Here is a 19,841-nt window from a genome sequence, read left to right on the forward strand (position 1 = left end):
ATATATATATGTTTGAGAGTGAGAGTGTATTAAACTAACAAGTGGAAGCATACACATGTATGAATCGTGCTTTTTCTTTGTACTTCACATGCAAGATTACTTTGCAATAAAGCAGTTTGTTTGTGCTATATAAATTAATTAGAACTGCTCAAGCTTTTACATCGTACCGCAACAACAATAAGTATAGGAGAAAATGGGCAGCTTGTCAATCATCAGCCTCATTTTGCTTCTGGTGTTTCTTGCATGGCTAATGGTTTGGGTTCTGTTACCCACAAATGCTTATAAAAACTCATGGACTCCGAACCTTAAAACCAAATTGAACTCCACGTATTTTGGAACACAAGGTTGTTTTTATTCTCCATTTCATAGTGTTTAAATCTGTAATGTTTCTGTGTAATTCTTCTGATGCATTCATTTTACGTGCAGGGATGAATCTTCTTCTATTTTCATTTCCTGTGATGTTCATAGCCGCTTTAGGAAGTGTGTATCTCCATTTTCAGAAGAATAAACAGAAAATATCATCCACCTCCAAAAGGTTAAATTTCTATCTCATGTATATCAATTTCACTTTTCAAGAATCTTATTTGACGGGTGCTTGTGTTGAAATTATTGCAGCAACCGTCGTTTGTCCTTCTTGAGACGTCCGGTGCTTGTGATGGCGCCTTTAGGGATTGTTACTGCAATGGAGTTTGCTTTTGCAGGCATGTTTGTTGCACTTATGATCTGGTCTCTTGCAAACTACTTGTCTGTCAGTTTTGGTAATCTCCATATGCATACACCAGGAGTGAAAGTGTAAGCTTGATTACAAAATGATCCCTCTCCCCTCTAACTTCACCATTTTTTCCTAAATATTAAATATTCGCGTGCTATGTTAATTAGGTGGCAAGCAAAGTTTCGCAGTGTATCATTGAGGCTTGGATATATTGGCAACTTGTGCTGGGCATTTCTGTTTATTCCGGTAACGAGAGGGTCTTCACTTTTGCCTCTGGTTGGACTTACATCTGAGTCGAGTATCAAGTATCATATTTGGCTGGGTCATCTCTCCAATCTCCTGTTTGTTGCACATACGTTAGGTTTCATCATTTACTGGGCAATGGCTAATCAAATGGCTGAGGTATACTTATTAATTCAATTATATATACTATACATGCATGTGTAGCATATGTGTTTGTTTTGAACATAACATTTGGGCGTACTTGCAGATGCTAGAGTGGAGCAAAACATATGTGTCGAATGTCGCCGGGGAGATTGCTATCGTGATCGGAGTAGTAATGTGGGTGACGAGTTCTAATCGAATGAGGCGTAAAATGTTTGAACTCTTCTTCTACACTCATCAATTATACATTCTCTACATACTTTTCTATGCATTACATGTTGGAGCTGCTTACCTGTGCATGATTTTACCTGGGATCTTCCTTTTCCTCATCGATCGATACTTGAGATTCTTACAGTCTAGGAAACGAGCTCGATTAATCTCAGCTCGAGTCTTACCAGGTGGCCTTGTTGAGCTCAACTTCTCTAAGAGTAAAGGTAACCTATTAAGCATTTATGAATAGTTTTTTAAAGTTAATTTGAAGTTTATAATCTTATAGCTTAATTTTTTAGAAAACAAATTTAGAGATCAAATTGAGTTTTATTTTTGCTAATTAAATCAATTAATATAATTAACTGACGGATAATATAGTAATAGATTTTAGGCCTAATAACTCAAAAAAACCCGACCTTTTAGCTCATGTTCAATTCTACCCTGATGTTGAAAACTGGTCAAGTTTACCATATTTCGCATTTTCTCGTTTCAATTGTACCCTAATTTTAAAAAAAATCACAATTTTTTTATTTAAATGATGAAATCATTTAATTAACTAAATTTAAAGATAAAATTAAATTTATTTCCATTCAAAAAAGTACAAATCAGTCTTTTATTTTTAAAAACTAACTAAAAACCATAATTAAATTAAAACTAATTAAATTTTTTAATTAATTTAACTAAATCTAAATAAATTTTCAACATATACAATTAATATATGCTAGACATGGGGAACGTTTTTAAATTTTTTCCAAACGAAAAAAACGTCAATTTAATATTTCAGGGTACAACTGAAATACAAAAAATGTGAAATAGGATAAAATTGACCAGTTTTCAATGTTATGGTAGGATTGAAAATGAGCTAAAAGGTCGGAGTTTTTTTGAGACATTAGGCCTAAATTTTATCATACAATCATGAAAAAAATTAAATTTTAAAATAATTAAAGAACTTTATTATATTGACCTAAAACTTAGATTTTTTTTATTAATTATTGATGGAGTCTGCCTTCTGAACCGGTGAGTGAACCTGCAAAACAGGGTAGAAGCTAACCGGACGGTGGTTGTCCGATTAACTCTCCGATGCTAAAGTCAGTTTAGAGCTTTGAGCAGCGTTTTGAGTATATGAATGTAATTGTAATTCTAGGCATACCTCGTGCTCCTTTTATAGTAGACGAATATACCTAGTAGAGTTGTATTAGGTAGGTGAATCCTACTTTGTAGGGATTCGGCCGTATCTTAAGGATTCTCCTGATTTGTCGAGATCTACCTTAATCTGATAAGAGTCCTATTTAGGAACGTCTTCCTAAATAGTCTTATCTTCCTAAAGTAGAGCTTATCCTTCCATATGTAGTGTTTGTGTCCAAATAGGACAAGGTTTCCATATTTAGTTGTTTATCCGAATCCCGGACCTGACGCGCTCTTGGCGGATCATGTGGGATTCGGTCTTTATTAGTGTATTACCGAATCTTAGAGATTCGGTATCTCCTTCATATCTTTCCGTCTTCAGGGGGAGTCCGGTGTCGCCTGAGAGTGGATCTCCTGCAACTCGGCTCCATTATACTTACAGTAGGATTCGGTATCCATCATTAGCCCCCCCGCAAGTGAGCTGAAGTAGTTTGGTATTTATGCCTTAGTGGATTTTAGCTCTTTTGGAGCTGAGTTCTTTTATGCGGGCGAGTCGCTTTGCATTCCGGGCGAGTCGTTTCATATGTTTGTGGGTGACGTTTCTTCTTTAGTAAGATTCTGTGTTGCCACGTGTCGGCATTTAATGATTTAAAAGGTTAATGATTCAAAAGCGTTTTGTATTTAATCTCTTCGCATTTCTTCTTTTCCCTCTTACTTTGCTTTTCGAATTTACTCTCATTTCTTGTAGCTATTTCCTTTTCGTTCTTCGTTTGATTGTTTGATTCTTCGTGACTTGTTTTCTCCAGATTTTTCAGGTATGTTTTCTTTCGTCGTTTGGATGTTAATATGGCTTTCTTCTTTGTATATTCTCCATGCTTTATATTCTGGAAATTTCTTCTGTACTTGTTGTTCTTTGATGTGTTCTTCAACGTGTTCTTCAATATATTTTTTGTTTGATCCTTATTTTGTGTTTATGTTTGTGATTCCCTGTTCTAGGATGCCTCTTAGTCGAGTGGAAGATGCTTGCGCTGCTATGGCTTTTACCCGATCGAAGCTTCGTAGGGATGAAGTCTTAGATATCTATTTTAAGTATAGTTTTCCTTTTGATTATAGGGTAATATTACCCGGTGCCGATATGGCTGCGTCTGACTCTCCCGGATCTTCTTGTAGGGCGGTTTTTTTTGAAGAGCAATTTGCTGCTGGTCTTAGGTTTCCTTTGGATCCCTTTTTAGTAGAAGTGTGTAGGGATTTAAAGGTTGCTCTAGGGCAACTTTACCCTGGTACGATTAGAGTAGTGCTCGCCTTTTCGGAGGCATGTAGGCTCCGGGGCTGTGCCCCTTTTCTCAAAGTGTTATATCATTTTGTAGACTTTAGGAAGTGTGATGGCTGCTTCGTTTTCGCCCTTGGTAGAGAAGGGCGATCTCGTATTTATCTTCCTTGCCTAACCAGTCGCTGGCGAAGGCGCTTCTTTATTGTCTATCATAAATTTGCTTTTCTTCATTTTTCGGATGGTTTTTCTTCTCATCCAGTTCGGAGCTATTCTTCTCCTTTAAGTTTATCCGAGTCAAAGCTTGCTTTTGACATATCTTCCTGTAGTATTGTGTCGCGTCCCATTTTAGATGTCTTGGTTAATAGTCATCTTCGGAGTCGATGGTTTCCTTTGGAGGATCCTCCTCGAGGCTTGGCGGATCTTTGCTACTCTTTTGTTCAAGGTATATTAATTTGCTTAAGTTCTTTTTAATGTTTCTTTTGTAGGATGTCTTCTTCTTCTGACGATTTCCTTTCCGGATTTCAAGTAGATTTGGACGTTCCGATGGGTGGTCCTGACGTTCCTATCGCCGACGTTATTCCTGGCGACATTGTCGTGGATGGGGCTCCTGTTGATATCCCCCTAGCTCCCGCCGAGGTAGCGTTGCCTGAGGTTATTGTTATAAATGATGATGATGGTGATGACTCGGCTGTTCCAGTCGACGACGAGGCGATTCCGTCACTACTCCCCCCTCTAGCATCATCTATCGTTTCGGGGGGAGTTGGGGGTGTGGCCTCAGGGGGGCCTGTTGTTGCTGATTCGGGGGAGATTTCTCTAGGTCGAGACCCGGATTCTCCGTCTAGGAAAAGACGTCGAGTTGTCGATGATTCTCCTACGAGGGAGAGTTTTCCTGGAAGCTCTTCTTCTGCTCCAGACTTGGTTCAATGGGTCGAAGGTCAGGATCCTGCCAGTTTGCTGAATCCGAGAGTGCTAGCGGAATATATCCGGACTTTGGCGATTCCTGATGATGTCACGTGGTTCTGTGGTAGGCCGGGTCAGGAGCTTTCCGATCTGGCTTGTTTTCATGGTTTCTCTGTAAGTGCTTTCTTTCTTGAGTATAATATGTTTTTTGTATTCAGTTGCTTTTTTATTTGTTTATTTCTGGTGTGTAGGCCCTTCAATCTGTTCTGGTATTGAACGACCGCCGACAGTGTGCCGAGGAGGAGGTCGAGCGTCTGTCTGCTCTTTTGGCGACTTCCGAGTCTGAAAGGGCGAAATTGAAGGCCTCTTTGGAAGAGCATGATTCCCTTCTGGCGCAGCTCAAGGCGCAGGATGCGATTAATGATCGCCAAGTGAAAGTGATTGAGAAAAAGACCGATGACTTGACTCAAGAGATCGAGGAGCTCATTCGGATCAATTCCCTTGTTGGTGGGGAGAGGGATAGTCTTAGAACGGAGGTTGAAGGTCTTCACATCCGTCTGCTAGATACGAAGGCTTTTTACTCTGCTCTGATAAGCGAGTATCGCCTTGCGATTGGGAAGAAGCTTCTGGAGCAGAATCCCAATATTGATCTTTCTGGGGTTAACGGGTTGGATCCCCAGGCCATCGCCCGTGATCTCCTCGTCAAGATTTCTAAAGACCGTGTTTAGTAGTTTTCTTTTGATTGTATTTGCTGATGTATTAATTTTGCTTTTTGTAATTCGCAATTTATGAATATATTTTCTTCGTTTTTCTTCGAAATGTGCTTTTGCCTTATCTTTATGTACTTGTCTTGCCTCGAGGGTTACTCTAAACCCTGTTCTTGGCGTTGCTTTTTGTAGAGTTAATCTAAACTCTTTTTATTTTTGTTTTTGTTTCGAGTTAATCTAAACTCTTTTTTGGCGATTCGCCTTTTCTGAGTTAATCTAAACTCATTTTTAGCCTTTCGTGGCGATCTGCCTGGTTCGGCTATTTTGCTTTGAGTTAATTTAAACTCGTTTTCTTGGTTTTTAGCCTTTCGTGGCGATTTGCCTGGTTCGGCGATTTTGCTTTGAGTTAATTTAAACTCATTTTCTTGGCTTTTAGCTTTTCTTGAGTTTGATCTTTAATTTATTTTTTCTTCTTTCGTCTTTGATTTAATCATTCGTGGCTGTTCTTGATTTTTATTTCTTTATTGGTTCGTCTGGCTAATCAGATGGTAGCGAAATTGAATTTTTATTGATAAAAAGATGGCATACAAAGCATTAAAGATAGATTTGACGCCATCTGGTAAGACGGAGAGTCGTTACCGATGATGGGTCGTTTTTCATTCCTATTCTTCCTTCTTTTCGGTCTTGTTTTCTTGGAGATCCACCACTGATTCATCATAGCACTTCTTGGCTATTCCTTGGTCTCCTCTCAGCGTCACTACTCCCTTTTCAGTCGGTACCTTCATTGCCAGTGCTCTGATGCTGGTTACCGCTGCCGAGTCATGGAGGAAGGGTCTTCCTAGGATGGCATTATATGTCAATTCCATGTCCACTATGTTAAATAGTGACATGATTTTCTTGTTCATTCCTCTTTCTGGGCCGATTATTACTTCCAAGGTGACTGCTCCCAGCGGGGTGATGGAGGGTCCACCGAGTCCTGATAGCGGAATTGGGACTCGGCGTAACCTTGACGCTGTTCCTCCCAACATTTTGTATGCTGCATTCGTCATGAGGTTTACTGCACTTCCTTCGTCGATAAGGATCCGCTCCATGTTCCAATTTTCAATGATAGTAGTCACTACCAAAGCATCGTTGTGAGGTGCTTTGACGTGTTCATAGTCTTCTACATCGAAGATCACTGGCGGCATGTGAGTTTCTCGTATGTTCATTACTTCCTTCCTTTGCTTCCTCCTGATCGTGGAGCTACTATGCCCTCCACCATTAATCATGTGTATGGTTCCCAGAATTTTGGATGGGCGCTCGTCTTCCTTTTCTTTTGGCTTGTCTTCTCTGTTTCTTTTTTCTCCCTTGTCATTGCTCTTCTCTTTTCGGGCCACAAATTTCCTCAGTTCGCCTGTGTCGATCATTCTTTCGATCTCGACCTTTAAGTCTCTGCAGCTATCCGTTTCGTGTCCGTAATCGTCGTGAAATTTGCAGTACTTTCTGGTGTCTCTTGCTTCTGCTTTCATTTTGGGTGGCCATACCACGTTTTTGATGTTTTCTTTGATCCACATGAGGACATTAGTTCGGCTGGTGTTTAATGGAGTGAAGTTATTCTCATCATCTCTGGGATCATATCTCGATTCATATCTTGTCTGGGGGGCGAATCGTCTGCTTTCTTCGGGTCTTCCTCTTCTGTCATCAGGTTTGGACTTGGTTTTTTCTCTGGATCTCTCTTTTGATTCTTTTCCTTTTGCTTCCTTTCCGCGAATCGCCCTTCGCCCTTCGTCTAACTCGAAGTATTTCTGAGCTATGCCCATTAAGTTTGAGAAAGTTGTGGGTTTATTGACTAGCAGCTTGTCCACCAGCTTTCCGAATCGCGTCCCGTCTCGCAATGCTTCTGTCGCCATGTCGACGTTCAGGTTGTCTATCTTCATAGCTTGCTTGTTGAATCGTTCGATGTAGCTTCGCAGGGTTTCTCCTTCTTCTTGGATACAGGCTCTTAGGATACTGGTAGTGGTTTTAGCTGGGATGTTTGTGAGATATCTGTTGAGGAATTCTGTTGAAAGCGAAGCGAAGCTTTTGATCGAGCCTGGTTTTAATTTGTTATAACATCTCTGGGCTGTGCCCGTGAGCGTGGTAGGGAAAACCCTGCAGAGGATGGCGTCTGATACGCTGAGTAGCCCCATGGTCGCTGTGAACCTAGAGGTATGGTCTCGGGGGTCTCCTTCCCCATTGAAAATTGGCAAAGTCGGCAGCTTCATGCTGTACGGGATGGTTTCCTCCATGATTTCGGGCGAGAGGGGTGATCCTTTCAGCCTGAGGTCCTCTATATCCAATTCTTCAGATTTTAGTTTTTTGAGCGCTTTGGCGATCTTCTCTTCTAGATCTTCTTCCACCACATATGTGGCTTTGCTTTTTTGGGGTGTCTCTGACGATTCGCCCTCTCCTTCTTGGTGTTTTTTCTTATTTTGTTCTTTCCCTGCATCTCTTTCTTGTCGCTTACTCCTTGGTGGGGCATCTTCTTTTTCCTTCTCCCTTCGTTCGTCTCGTTTCGTATTCAGACCGCTTCGGGCGTCCTCCTGGTTGTGCTCATTTCTGGGTGCCTCTGGTGATTCCTCGTTAGATTTTTCTCTGTCAGGACTTTCCTCTTCGCTGGTTTCCTTTTCTCGTTGGTTTCTTGCTTCGTTCCTCTCTTCGTTTCCTCTGGTCCGAGGTTCCTTGCTTTTGTTGTTTTCTGCCCTTGTCTCCCGTCGGCCTGGGTTTGCATTTCTTGTTCTTTCTCTTCTTCTGGGAGCTGTAGGGCTGAAGTTTTCCCTTAGCATTCTCATAGTTTCTTCGTGCCTGTCGTTTGTTCTTTTGGCCTTATTAGCCAATCTGTCAAGATTTGCCTGCACAGATTCTAGTATCTTTTTCAGCATTTCGCTGTGTGGATCTTGTGTCGCTGCATTTGGTGCTTGTTCTTCAGTGCTTAGGTTGAAAGCAATTGGGATGCTTCCTCTTATTGGATTAGTTTGGTACTGGGGTGTTGAGAAAGAGAGCCCTCCGGTGTTGCTTTTTTCCCCGGAGTTGAGAAGCCCGTCTTCCGTCACGTTGATTATCTCCGGAGTGCTTTTTGGGTCCATTGGTTGTTTGTCTTTCAGGTTTACTCTTTCAGAAGTCATCTTCTTCAATGAGATTTGTTTTTGAGTTCAGAAAAGCTCCTTCTTTTGAAGTTTAGTTAAGCTTTTCCCACAGACGGCGCCAATTGATGGAGTCTGCCTTCTGAACCGGTGAGTGAACCTGCAAAACAGGGTAGAAGCTAACCGGACGGTGGTTGTCCGATTAACTCTCCGATGCTAAAGTCAGTTTAGAGCTTTGAGCAGCGTTTTGAGTATATGAATGTAATTGTAATTCTAGGCATACCTCGTGCTCCTTTTATAGTAGACGAATATACCTAGTAGAGTTGTATTAGGTAGGTGAATCCTACTTTGTAGGGATTCGGCCGTATCTTAAGGATTCTCCTGATTTGTCGAGATCTACCTTAATCTGATAAGAGTCCTATTTAGGAACGTCTTCCTAAATAGTCTTATCTTCCTAAAGTAGAGCTTATCCTTCCATATGTAGTGTTTGTGTCCAAATAGGACAAGGTTTCCATATTTAGTTGTTTATCCGAATCCCGGACCTGACGCGCTCTTGGCGGATCATGTGGGATTCGGTCTTTATTAGTGTATTACCGAATCTTAGAGATTCGGTATCTCCTTCATATCTTTCCGTCTTCAGGGGGAGTCCGGTGTCGCCTGAGAGTGGATCTCCTGCAACTCGGCTCCATTATACTTACAGTAGGATTCGGTATCCATCAATTATCCTTCATATTCTGTATTATATGAGTTGGACACATATATGTGCGACCCTTGTAGAATTATTTTTTCCCTGAAGAGACGTTTTTCATAATTGCCATTAAAATTTTGGGTTAATTAATATTTACCTCAAGAATTAAATTCAAACTATTATTTTCCTCTCAATTTTAAAAAGTTATAATTTCTTTTAAACTTTCATGTTCTATATAATTAAACACTCTTATAGAGAAGGGTTTTAGTTAAAAAAAATTAAATTATATGAGGGGGTAATATTTTTTATTTTTTTTAATTTTATGAAAGAAACAATATTCGAACATATAAATGCATGGATAATAATTAACAGTAATACTTGTATAAATTAATTAATATAGATGTTCTTTTTTCTCTTTCTACCAGGTTTGCATTATAATCCAACAAGTATACTGTTTTTGAATGTGCCAAGCATTTCAAAGCTTCAATGGCATGCTTTTACTGTAACTTCAAACTGCGACATGGAACCAGACAGACTGAGCGTAGTCGTCAAAACACTGGGAAGTTGGTCTGAAAAGCTTTATCAGAAAAGTTTATCTTCTTCCGACCGGCTCGAGATGTCTGTAGAAGGACCTTACGGACCTACTTCATCTCATTTCTTAAGGTCAACTTCTTCTTACCCACAAAAGTAAAACAAACAGTTCATATTAAAGAGCTACCTATATTTCTTGGTATTAAATTTTGAGTCATTGAACTTTCATAATATTCCGTTTTTTTTTTGTCATGGTATTTAGATTTGTTTTAATTTAGTGACTAGATCTTAATTTTATAGCTATATGAAGATTTTATTCGATTTTAAAGCTAGATATTGCCTACCTGGCAATCAATGTCGAATTATTATAAAAGTATCATGACCAAAATAAATTATTATAAAAGTATCATGACCAAAATAAATTATTATAAAGTCTTTATACAAGAAAATTAAAATGAATTAAATTATCATATGATCAAAATGAAATATGATACAGTGATCCTTTAATAATTAATAACTCTAATAATTAATAAAATTTTAGGGAACCAATTTAAATATTACGTCTTATAAAATATTCAATAAATTAATAATTTTAATAATTAATAAATTTTTAATCCACCATATATATTAATTATCAGAGAGTTGACTCTAAAAGCATAGTGACATATAAAATTAATTGCCCTTAAAATTCTCTGCCCTATTATTTACATAAGGGTTAAAAACCTTTATGGTACCCAACCTTTTCCTAATCTATCAATTTGGCACCTTAACTTTAATTTGTACTCTTTTGACAGCCACGAGTTGCTGGTGATGGTGAGCGGAGGCAGCGGTATATCACCCTTCATCTCCATAGTCCGCCAGATCATATATGAAAGCATGCAACCAAACAGCCGCGTTCCGCAAGTTCTTCTGGTTTGTTCATTTAAAACGTCAGCCGATCTAGCTATGCTAGACCTCTTGTTTCCCATCAATGGCACCTCTGCAGAACTTACAAAATTGCAGCTGAAAATTGAAGCGTACGTCACTAGAGAGAAAGAGCAGCCTATGGAAGATCCTGGAAAGTTCCAGGGCCAAACCAAATGGTTTAAGCCAAACCCGTCCGACTCGGCCGTAACTGCAGCTTTAGGACCCAACAATTGGCTATGGCTCGGTGCAGTAATTGCATCATCATTTTTGATGTTCCTGTTGTTATTAGGCATTATAACTCGTTACTATATTTCCCCGATGGTTGACCTAAACAGTGGCCAAGTATACCATTACTCATTCTATATACTGTGGGATTTGTTTTTGGGCTGTGTCTGCGTTTTTATAGTATCCAGTGCAGCTTTCTTGTGGTTCAAGAAAGAAAATGGAAAGGAACAGAACCAAATCCAAAACCTAGAAATTCCATCTCCGACAGCATCACCTGGATCATGGTTTTACGGTGCGGATCGAGAGCTCGAAAGCCTACCACATCAATCCCTTGTCGATGCTACTAAAGTGCATTTTGGTGAAAGGCCTGATCTCAAGAGTAAGCTAAAATTATTACATTTACATAGAAATATTTTGTACATCTTGAATTGTTAATTTGTGAATTTGATTAATTTAAATTTGCAGGAATTTTGTTTGAATGCAAAGCATCAGATGTTGGAGTATTAGCATGCGGGCCAAGGGCAATGAGACATGAGGTTGCCAAAATTTGTTCATCTGGTTTGGCACAAAACTTGCACTTTGAGTCCATCAGCTTTAACTGGTGATCCCATCCTATAATTGTTATTATATAAAATTAAGAGAATTTTTTCCTTTTGGTGAATGTTTTTCAAATTATGAATTAAAGAGGCCTGAGTGGTAACTCTTAGTAAGTTGCTGAAAGTATGTATACATTCAGTATTTAGAATGAGTTTGTATGTAAATTTGTGGTGTGTCTCATCTTGTAAATGTACTATCCTAAATGAAAAAGCAATAAAGTTGTATATAATGTAAGACAAGTGCACCAAAATTCCAGGTTTTTCAAGCAGTTTGTAATGTTAAATTTTATGCAGAAGTAAAAATTCAATTAACATCACCAATTTCAAAAACATGAGGCGTAGTTGTTGTAGATTGGAAGACAATAAATTTATGTGCATCTTTCAAATTTTCAATAATCTGCATATACGTAAAGGAATATTCCATAACGTTTAAATATTGAAGAGATATCAACTAATAGCTCTTTCAATCACCCCATAATTTGAAATCTATGTACTTCATTAATTTAGCCCAAAGTCAACTGTACTACCATAAACGAAATGCAAATGAAACTGTACGTACGTACTAGCTAGCAACAATAACCATTGCCACATGATGTTTCTTGTTGCACTGTTTATAGGCATCAGGAATCGAATGATCTGTTCCCTATGTTTACAATAAGATCTAATATCTTTAAGTACCCTGGCAAGGAAGACTTTAAGTTGATGGAATTAGGGGTGTGCACCGCTCTGATTGAAAATTAAACTGAAGATAATTGGCTCCGTTTATTTATTATATATGTTAAAAAAGGCGAAAATTTGAAATTATTTATATGCAATTTATTTTTACCGAGTTTGAACGTTCTATATATATGTTTGGCCCCCTAGATAAACTCTCGTTGAGGGATGAGTAAATGTCTCTCTGAGTGTCGTTCATACCCTTTAAAAAATTCAACATTCGTGTCATCAATCTCTTTTTGACATAACAAGCATTTCGCGTATCTTCTATATATACTGATAAAAAAATTACTAGTAAGTTGTTGGTTGATTGTACGTAAAAATTAAGGAAAACTCAAAGTAATTGTATTTATCCACAACTTTTATCATTTTGACAGACATATATGTTGAAAAAAATAACAATATGGTCTAATTAATTTTACAAATTGTGACAATCAAATCCAAACCGTGGATTGCTTATGTGATTTACTTGATTAGTCCAATTAGAAAAAGAAAATATAACTTTAATTGAATTGGATTTCAATATAATTGTCTTAATTAATTTGTCAAATTAATGGATATACGTTATTATTATTTTTTAAGTGTATTATATCAAAAAAAAATCAAAATTATGGATATCTATTATCTAAAATAATTTGGCCTTATATTTAAAGCAATAGTCTATTATTGTCGGCCAGTAGTTATGTATTTTGAGTATTTGACCTTCCATTTATATATGTATAATATACATATATACATATGAGAGAGAGTGTATTATTAAATTAACAAATGGAATTATAGACATGTATGAATCATGCATTTTCTTTGTATTTCACAAATCCTGTAGTATATAAATTAAAACTGCTCATATCTTTTATATCGCACATCAAATTTTGCAGTGTTTGCTTCAGTCACAGCTACCTCTCGGAAGAAAATGGGCAACACTTGGATCATCAGGCTTATATTGCTCGTAGTGTTTCTTGCATGGCTACTTGTTTGGGTTCTGCTGCCGACGAAGCTTTATAAAAACACATGGACTCCCAAACTGAATATGAAGTTGAACTCCACGTACTTTGGAACACAAGGTTGTTTTAAATTTTTAATGTTTTTTTTTTCTCCATTTCATAATGTCTTTGTGTTATTATTCTAATGTGTTAATTTATATTTATATGTACAGGAACGAATCTTCTTCTATTTTCATTTCCTGTGATGTTCATAGCTGCTTTAGGAAGTGTGTATCTTCATTTTCAGAAGAATAAACAAAAACAAACATCCGGCTCCAAAAGGTATTTACGGCTTAATCATTTTAATTTTTTTTTTGTGGCCCAAATTTTTAAGTCAAGTTTAGTTTATTTTTCAGTTTCAATTTTAGCCATTTATTCAAATAGAAATGAAAAAAAACAAATATATTTTTTCATATTATTTCGTATAGTTCCAATTTGCCAATTTATAATTTCAAAAATTAAACAATTAATAAGAGCATTGTTAGCCAAAATGTTATCAATTCTTTATACTTTATTTCATATAGTATCATAGTTTTAATTTGCATTATTTTGGTACTATTATTTTTATTTTTGTTTCATATTAGTGTTATAATCATTTTAGATAATTTGAAGCTGACATGGCATCAGATTAATGAAACACCTCATCCAGAAAATACTTAATTTGGTTGACACGCCAGTTTCAAAATACCTAAAATGATTGAATAATCTTATCTGAAATAAATATAAAGATAATGGTATTAAAATGATACAAAATAAAATTATTCTACCATTTTGAAGTAAGGTATAAAGAATTCATACAGTTTTGGCTAATAACTCATAATATGAAGGGTATATTTGAATTTTTCTGGACTTCAATTTAAATAAATGGCTAAAATTGAAGATTTTAAACATTTGGATCATAAACAAAAAAATAAAAAAGATTAGGTATTTTTTAATGATTAAAGTCTCTATATATGTTTTTTCCATTTTTTGTTTCTTAAATTTTGATTAAAAAAAAATTGTTGCAGCAACCATCGTTTGTCGTTCTTGAGTCGTCCGGTGCTAGTGATGGCCCCTTTAGGGATTGTTACTGCAATGGAGGTTGCTTTTGCAACCATGTTTATTGCACTTTTGATCTGGTCTCTCGCAAACTACCTGTACATCAGTTTTGGTAGTCTCCATATGCATAAAGAAGGAGAAAAAGTGTAAGCTAATTACAAAATGATCCCTCTCACTTGTTTCTCACTTTTACTACTCAAGGGGTTTTATAGTTACTAAACTATAATTTTTTTATAAAAGGGTTATAAAATTATAAAGGCCAAATGTTGTAAAAAGGCCAAACCTTTCACAAAAGTTTCACAAAAGTCCTGACCTTTCAATTTTGTCGATTTTGGCCAAAAACTGATTATTTGGTTTCACAAAAGTCCTGACCTTTCAATTTTGTCGATTTTGGCCAAAAATGGATTATTTGGTTTCACAAAAGTCCTGACCTTTCAATATTTGGCATGCCACATAGGCGTCACATAGGCGCCACATAGGCAAATTGAAATCAAATTGAGAGTTGGCCACAATTGAAACCAAATAATTTATTTTTGGCCAAAATCGACAAAATTGAAAGGTCAGGACTTTTGTGAAACTTTTATGAAAGTTTTGGCCTTTTTAGCACATTTGGCCAATTATAAATTGTTATTGAACTATAATTTTTTTATTGAACAACTGTAAAGTTATAAAAAATTGTGAAATAAACCCCAAGGCGTAGATGAGTTGGTAAGGCGCTCTTCTATTTTAAGTGAGGTCGCGGATTTGAACCGTACTCATGTATGCAGCCGTTTAAAATTTGGGGTCAGAGTTTTGCCTCCCGTAAGAGACCTACCCGGCTCGAGTTGGGATTAGTCTGAATGTGGAAGGTTTAAATGTGCCGTTTCATATCAGGACACCTCATGATCAGATAAAAAAAATTGTGAAATAATTATCAAACTATAACTTTTTTTATATGAAATGGTTATTGAATTATAAATATGAATTATGTAACGACATACAATCAGACATAAGTCAAAAGTGTCATTGAAGTTAACCATTTATTACAATGGAATGCCACTCTTGCGAAACTCACCGTTTTTGATGACATGTTGTGCCGGATTTGTCCACGTCATGCATGCTTCATATGCCACGTCAGACGAATTTTAATTAATAAAAATTCAAAAATCATTAATTCATAAATAAAAATATAGGAACCTAACTTCATCTTTCCTAGGGTTTTAAACATAATTGACCATTACATCTACTTTTTCCTAAATTTATCTCATCCTCTTCAATTTGTTTGGGCCGCCGTTCTTCCACTCCATTCACCACCACTGCATGCCATCACCTCCACGCGCAGCAGCTCCACTCTTCTTCTCCCCATTCACCACCATCGCCCGAAATAATGTTTCCATACTCTCATCTTAAACTTTCCAGTTGACGTTTGCTAACCCAATTCTACTCATCTGTTTCAACAACGGCAACAGCGGCAAGAAGTAGCTGCCTCTCCAAATGGAAGAATTTCAACAATAACCATCAAATTTAATCCAACAAGAAAGGGAGAGTTGTTTATTTTTTAGCCGTTCAGGCACCCATTATCAAGAGGGGTCGCGGGTCGAGTTTGTGCGATGATGAGCCTGGGTTGATGAGAGATATTGTGTTTGATTTTTTAGAGAGGGGCTCCCACGGACAATCTTGGATTTACGACACTTGTCGCCGGTTTGGAAAGTAAAGTTGTTGTCGCTGGCCGGAGAGGATCTGCACTTGTCGCCGTTCTTAAAGATGCAGCCGCTACCGCTGAGTCCCACCTGAGAAACAATGAGTTATTAGGTTTAGGTTAAATTTGGTTTGATTAAATTAATTAGAATTTTACTTTATTTTAATTAATGTTAAAAAACTATAATTAAACTAACTAAACTAATATTAAACTAAATTTATTTATTAATGTAAAAATTTCAAAATGATCCGTACATTTTTATGAAATTAATATTTCATTAGACATATATTTATCTGACGTGGCATATAACGCATGTATGATGCGGACAAATCCGGCAGAACATGTCATCAAAAATGGTGAATTTCGTAAGAGTGACATCCCGTTAACAATTTGTTAACTTCAGTGACACTTTTGTAATAAAAATTCGTTTAGCGACCTTTCTGTAATATGGCTTAAGTTTAGTGACCCACGGAGTTTAATATCCCACAAAAATTTAACAAAACCCTGTGCTATGTAAATAAGGTGGGAAGCAAAATTTCGAAGTGTATCATTGAGGCTGGGATATATAGGAAATGTGTGTTGGGCGTTTTTGTTCATTCCCGTAACTCGAGGATCGTCACTTCTGCCGCTCGTCGGACTCACATCTGAGTCGAGTATAAAGTATCATATATGGCTAGGCCATCTCTCCAATCTCCTTTTTGCTGCACATACCGTAGGTTTCTTCATTTACTGGGCAATGACTCATCAGATGGCTCTGGTATGCTTCCTTTCAATTTCATCATACTTTTACTTCATTCAATTATTTATATATGCATGTAATTTTTGTAATAATAGATAAATTGCATCTTTTTTATTACAATAATAGCAAAACCTGTATCTTTTTTTTGCAAGTTTGACCACCAATTTGGGTATTAAAGTACTGTCTCCCTAAATAAAAACAAAACGATCAAAATGATACAAATAAGTAAGATACCAAATTGATACATGAGGGAAAATTTGGTACCATTCAATCTTTTAACTTTAAATTGTATATATATGTTTTGAACAAAATATTTGGGCGTATCGACAGGCTCTAGAGTGGAGCAAAACTTATGTGTCGAATGTCGCCGGAGTGATTGCTATGGTGATCGGAGTAGTAATGTGGGTGGCCAGTTTTTATCGAACTAGGCGTAAAATGTTTGAACTCTTCTTCTACACCCATCAATTGTACATTCTCTACATACTATTCTATGCATTACATGTTGGAGCTGCTTACTTGTGCATGATCTTCCCTGGGATCTTCCTTTTCCTCATCGATCGATACTTGAGATTCTTACAGTCAAGGAAACGAGCTCGATTAGTCTCAGCTCGAGTTTTACCATGTGGCGTTGTTGAGCTCAACTTCTCAAAGAGTAAAGGTAACACATTCAACATTTACTCCAAACGCGTAATTTTGTATTAAATGAATTTATTTGCAAATGAAATAAACTGTAGAGTAGAATTGAATGGAACAAATGAAATAAACATTGTACTAAATGAATTTATTTGCTAATGACATAAACTCTATATCAATTATCAAAATTAATATCGATATTTTTTTCATTCGGCTAGATTTGCGTTATAATCCAACAAGCATTCTATTTGTGAATGTGCCAAGCATTTCGAAGCTACAATGGCACCCTTTTACTATAACCTCAAACTGCGACATGGAACCCGACAGGCTTAGCGTATTTATCAAAACGCAAGGAAGTTGGTCGGAAAATCTTTACCAGAAAACTATAGCTTCTGCACATCAGCTCGAGCTCTCTGTTGAAGGACCTTACGGACCTACTTCATCAAATTTCTTAAGGTCAATTTCATATGTAAAAAGGGTTAAAAACCTTGATGGTACCTAATCTTTTTCTTATGTATCAATTTGGCATCTTAACTTTAATTTGTATATATTTGACAGGCATGAATTGTTGGTGATGGTTAGCGGAGGCAGTGGTTTATCACCCTTTATCTCCATAATCCGCCAGATGATATATGAAAGCTCGCAACCAAACAGCCGCGTTCCGCAAGTTCTTCTGGTTTGTTCATTTAAAAACTCAGCTGATCTTGCTATGCTAGACCTCTTGCTTCCCATCAATGGCGTCCCTGCAGACCTTACAAAACTGCAGCTGAAAATTGAAGCATATGTAACCAGAGAGAAAGAGAAAGATCCTCTAAAGATCCAGCTCCAAACCAAATGGTTCAAACCAAACCCGAGCGACTCGGCCATAACTGCAGCTTTAGGACCCAACAATTGGCTATGGCTGGGTGCAGTAATCGCATCTTCATTTGTGATGTTCCTGTTGTTATTAGGCATTATTACTCGTTACTATATTTTCCCGATGGTCGACATGAACGCTGGTGATGTGTACCATTACTCGTTCTATATACTATGGGATCTGTTTTTGGGGTGTGTCTGCGTTTTTCTAGCTTCTAGTGCAGCTTTCTTGTGGTTCAAGAAAGAAAATGTTAAGGAACAGAACCAAATCCAAAATCTGGAAATCCCGTCGCCAACAGCTTCGCCTGGATCATGGTTTCACAGTGCCGATAGAGAACTCGAAAGCCTACCACATCAATCCCTTGTCGATGCTACTGAAGTGCATTTTGGTGAAAGGCCTGATCTCAAGAGTAAGCTAAAATTAATAGCCTATAAATATTCCGGGTTAATTGCAAAAAAAGTCGTAAATTTTAATGTGTTTTGAATGATGATATGGCCGCATTCACTATTCCAGCGTCCACATCAACATTTTTTAATCGGTGTTTTGAATTACAAAATTGATACCCCCGTATTTTAAATTAGTAAAACTGAAAGTTCGTACTAGAACTGCAGATAAAGGCTAAAATTCATAATTTAAATTTGCAGGAATTCTATTTGAGTGCAAAGCCTCAGACGTTGGAGTATTAGCATGTGGACCAAGGGCAATGAGACATGAGGTTGCCAAAATATGTTCAGCTGGTTTAGCTGAAAACTTGCACTTTGAGTCCATAAGTTTTAACTGGTGATGCCACACCCGATAATTGTTATTAATTATATAAAAGAAAGTGTTTATAAGAATCTAAAGGCATCTATACATATTCAGTTTGTAGAATGAGTTTGTTTGTAAATCTGTGGTGTGTCTCGTCTTGTAAATATCTCATCCTAAATTGCAAAATCAATAAAGTTGAATGCTTATATTTGTTTCGGTTTAAAATTTTAAAATGTGTTGGTTAATATAATTTTAAAGTTGTCGTCTCATAGTTGAGACTTATTTAAGATACTTCATATATCTTATACAAAAACTAACTAATTATTTTGCACTAACTATCGTGTTAATTTTGTTTTTCATTTGAATATAAACTAAAATTATTATTTTTTCCTTTCATCATAAGGTGATCTTGAAGTGACAATCAAACATTACAAATAGTTTTATCATCTTGATTGGAACAATGTTAAAAATAAAGTAACCTGGAATTTACGTGTATACACATTTTAGTAATTTAATGACATCTTCCCAAGTAAAGTTAGTTCAAAATCAAAACAAAATATCACAAAGGACATATAATTTGTTTCTTCACTAATGCTATAAAAATGAAAGGGGTATAAATTTTAAACATTCTTTAAGTAGTACCCATAACTAGTTTCTTAAGTGTAAGTTATAGCAATGAAGACATTTTTCCTTTCAGCCATAAGGATATTGATTGCTGTAGTGTTTCTTGGTTATATGATGATTTTGGTCATGAAGCCTACAAATACTTATTTTCTGCATTGGCTGCCTGACATTCATGCAAAAACAAACTTACCTTTCGGAGAGCAAGGTTGTTAATTGCTTAATTTTTTGCTGAGAAATAGTACTTGGGAGAATAATTTCGTACTCACGAATCTATTTCTTTTCTGGTATGATGAAACAGGTGCGAGCATGTTAATCTTGACGTTTCCTGTTCTTTTCATTGCTGTATTGGCCTGTATCGACCTCCATATTCAAGATCTGTATGCATATAAAATGGCGAAGCATAAAAATAATTGATATTAATTTAGTCGATAGACTATCCATCAAATAAAAAAAAAATTAATTTATCTGATGACT

General features: G+C 36.7%; 3 protein-coding genes across 3 annotated transcripts; all 3 read left to right on the plus strand.

Annotated features, from left to right (window-relative positions):
• The first annotated feature begins 178 nt into the window (after positions 1-178).
• LOC126674468 (ferric reduction oxidase 4-like) lies at positions 179-11,615 on the plus strand. Its single transcript, XM_050368915.1, has 8 exons — positions 179-344; positions 427-535; positions 616-792; positions 880-1,114; positions 1,203-1,530; positions 9,523-9,760; positions 10,423-11,138; positions 11,225-11,615. Exons 1-8 carry the CDS (start codon positions 194-196, stop codon positions 11,362-11,364), a joined length of 2,094 nt encoding a protein of 697 aa, XP_050224872.1. The 5' UTR covers positions 179-193; the 3' UTR covers positions 11,365-11,615.
• Positions 3,782-5,420, plus strand: LOC126674470 (uncharacterized). The gene is made up of 2 exons (XM_050368917.1): positions 3,782-4,775; positions 4,853-5,420. Exons 1-2 carry the CDS (start codon positions 4,188-4,190, stop codon positions 5,327-5,329), a joined length of 1,065 nt encoding a protein of 354 aa, XP_050224874.1. The 5' UTR covers positions 3,782-4,187; the 3' UTR covers positions 5,330-5,420.
• A 1,327-nt stretch (positions 11,616-12,942) lies between the features above and the next one.
• LOC126674469 (ferric reduction oxidase 4-like) lies at positions 12,943-18,953 on the plus strand. The gene is made up of 8 exons (XM_050368916.2): positions 12,943-13,133; positions 13,226-13,334; positions 14,060-14,236; positions 16,291-16,525; positions 16,838-17,165; positions 17,359-17,596; positions 17,699-18,405; positions 18,641-18,953. Exons 1-8 carry the CDS (start codon positions 12,983-12,985, stop codon positions 18,778-18,780), a joined length of 2,085 nt encoding a protein of 694 aa, XP_050224873.1. The 5' UTR covers positions 12,943-12,982; the 3' UTR covers positions 18,781-18,953.
• The last annotated feature ends 888 nt before the right edge of the window (positions 18,954-19,841 follow it).

This window comes from Mercurialis annua, linkage group LG3 (genome assembly GCF_937616625.2).
Source record: "Mercurialis annua linkage group LG3, ddMerAnnu1.2, whole genome shotgun sequence".
Lineage (NCBI taxonomy): Eukaryota > Viridiplantae > Streptophyta > Magnoliopsida > Malpighiales > Euphorbiaceae > Mercurialis > Mercurialis annua.

What these genes read in the sequence shown, in the direction of transcription:
- LOC126674468 (XM_050368915.1), top strand. Translation starts at nt 194, where the DNA reads ATGGGCAGCTTGTCAATCATCAGCCTCATTTTGCTTCTGGTGTTTCTT. An exon ending in CACGTATTTTGGAACACAAG is followed by an intron (nt 345 to 426) that starts GTTGTTTTTATT and finishes TTTTACGTGCAG; the next exon opens with GGATGAATCTTCTTCTATTT. An exon ending in TGAAAGGCCTGATCTCAAGA is followed by an intron (nt 11,139 to 11,224) that starts GTAAGCTAAAAT and finishes TTAAATTTGCAG; the next exon opens with GAATTTTGTTTGAATGCAAA.
- LOC126674470 (XM_050368917.1), top strand. Translation starts at nt 4,188, where the DNA reads ATGTCTTCTTCTTCTGACGATTTCCTTTCCGGATTTCAAGTAGATTTG. An exon ending in CTTGTTTTCATGGTTTCTCT is followed by an intron (nt 4,776 to 4,852) that starts GTAAGTGCTTTC and finishes TCTGGTGTGTAG; the next exon opens with GCCCTTCAATCTGTTCTGGT.
- LOC126674469 (XM_050368916.2), top strand. Translation starts at nt 12,983, where the DNA reads ATGGGCAACACTTGGATCATCAGGCTTATATTGCTCGTAGTGTTTCTT. An exon ending in CAAACATCCGGCTCCAAAAG is followed by an intron (nt 13,335 to 14,059) that starts GTATTTACGGCT and finishes AAATTGTTGCAG; the next exon opens with CAACCATCGTTTGTCGTTCT. An exon ending in ACTTCATCAAATTTCTTAAG is followed by an intron (nt 17,597 to 17,698) that starts GTCAATTTCATA and finishes TATATTTGACAG; the next exon opens with GCATGAATTGTTGGTGATGG.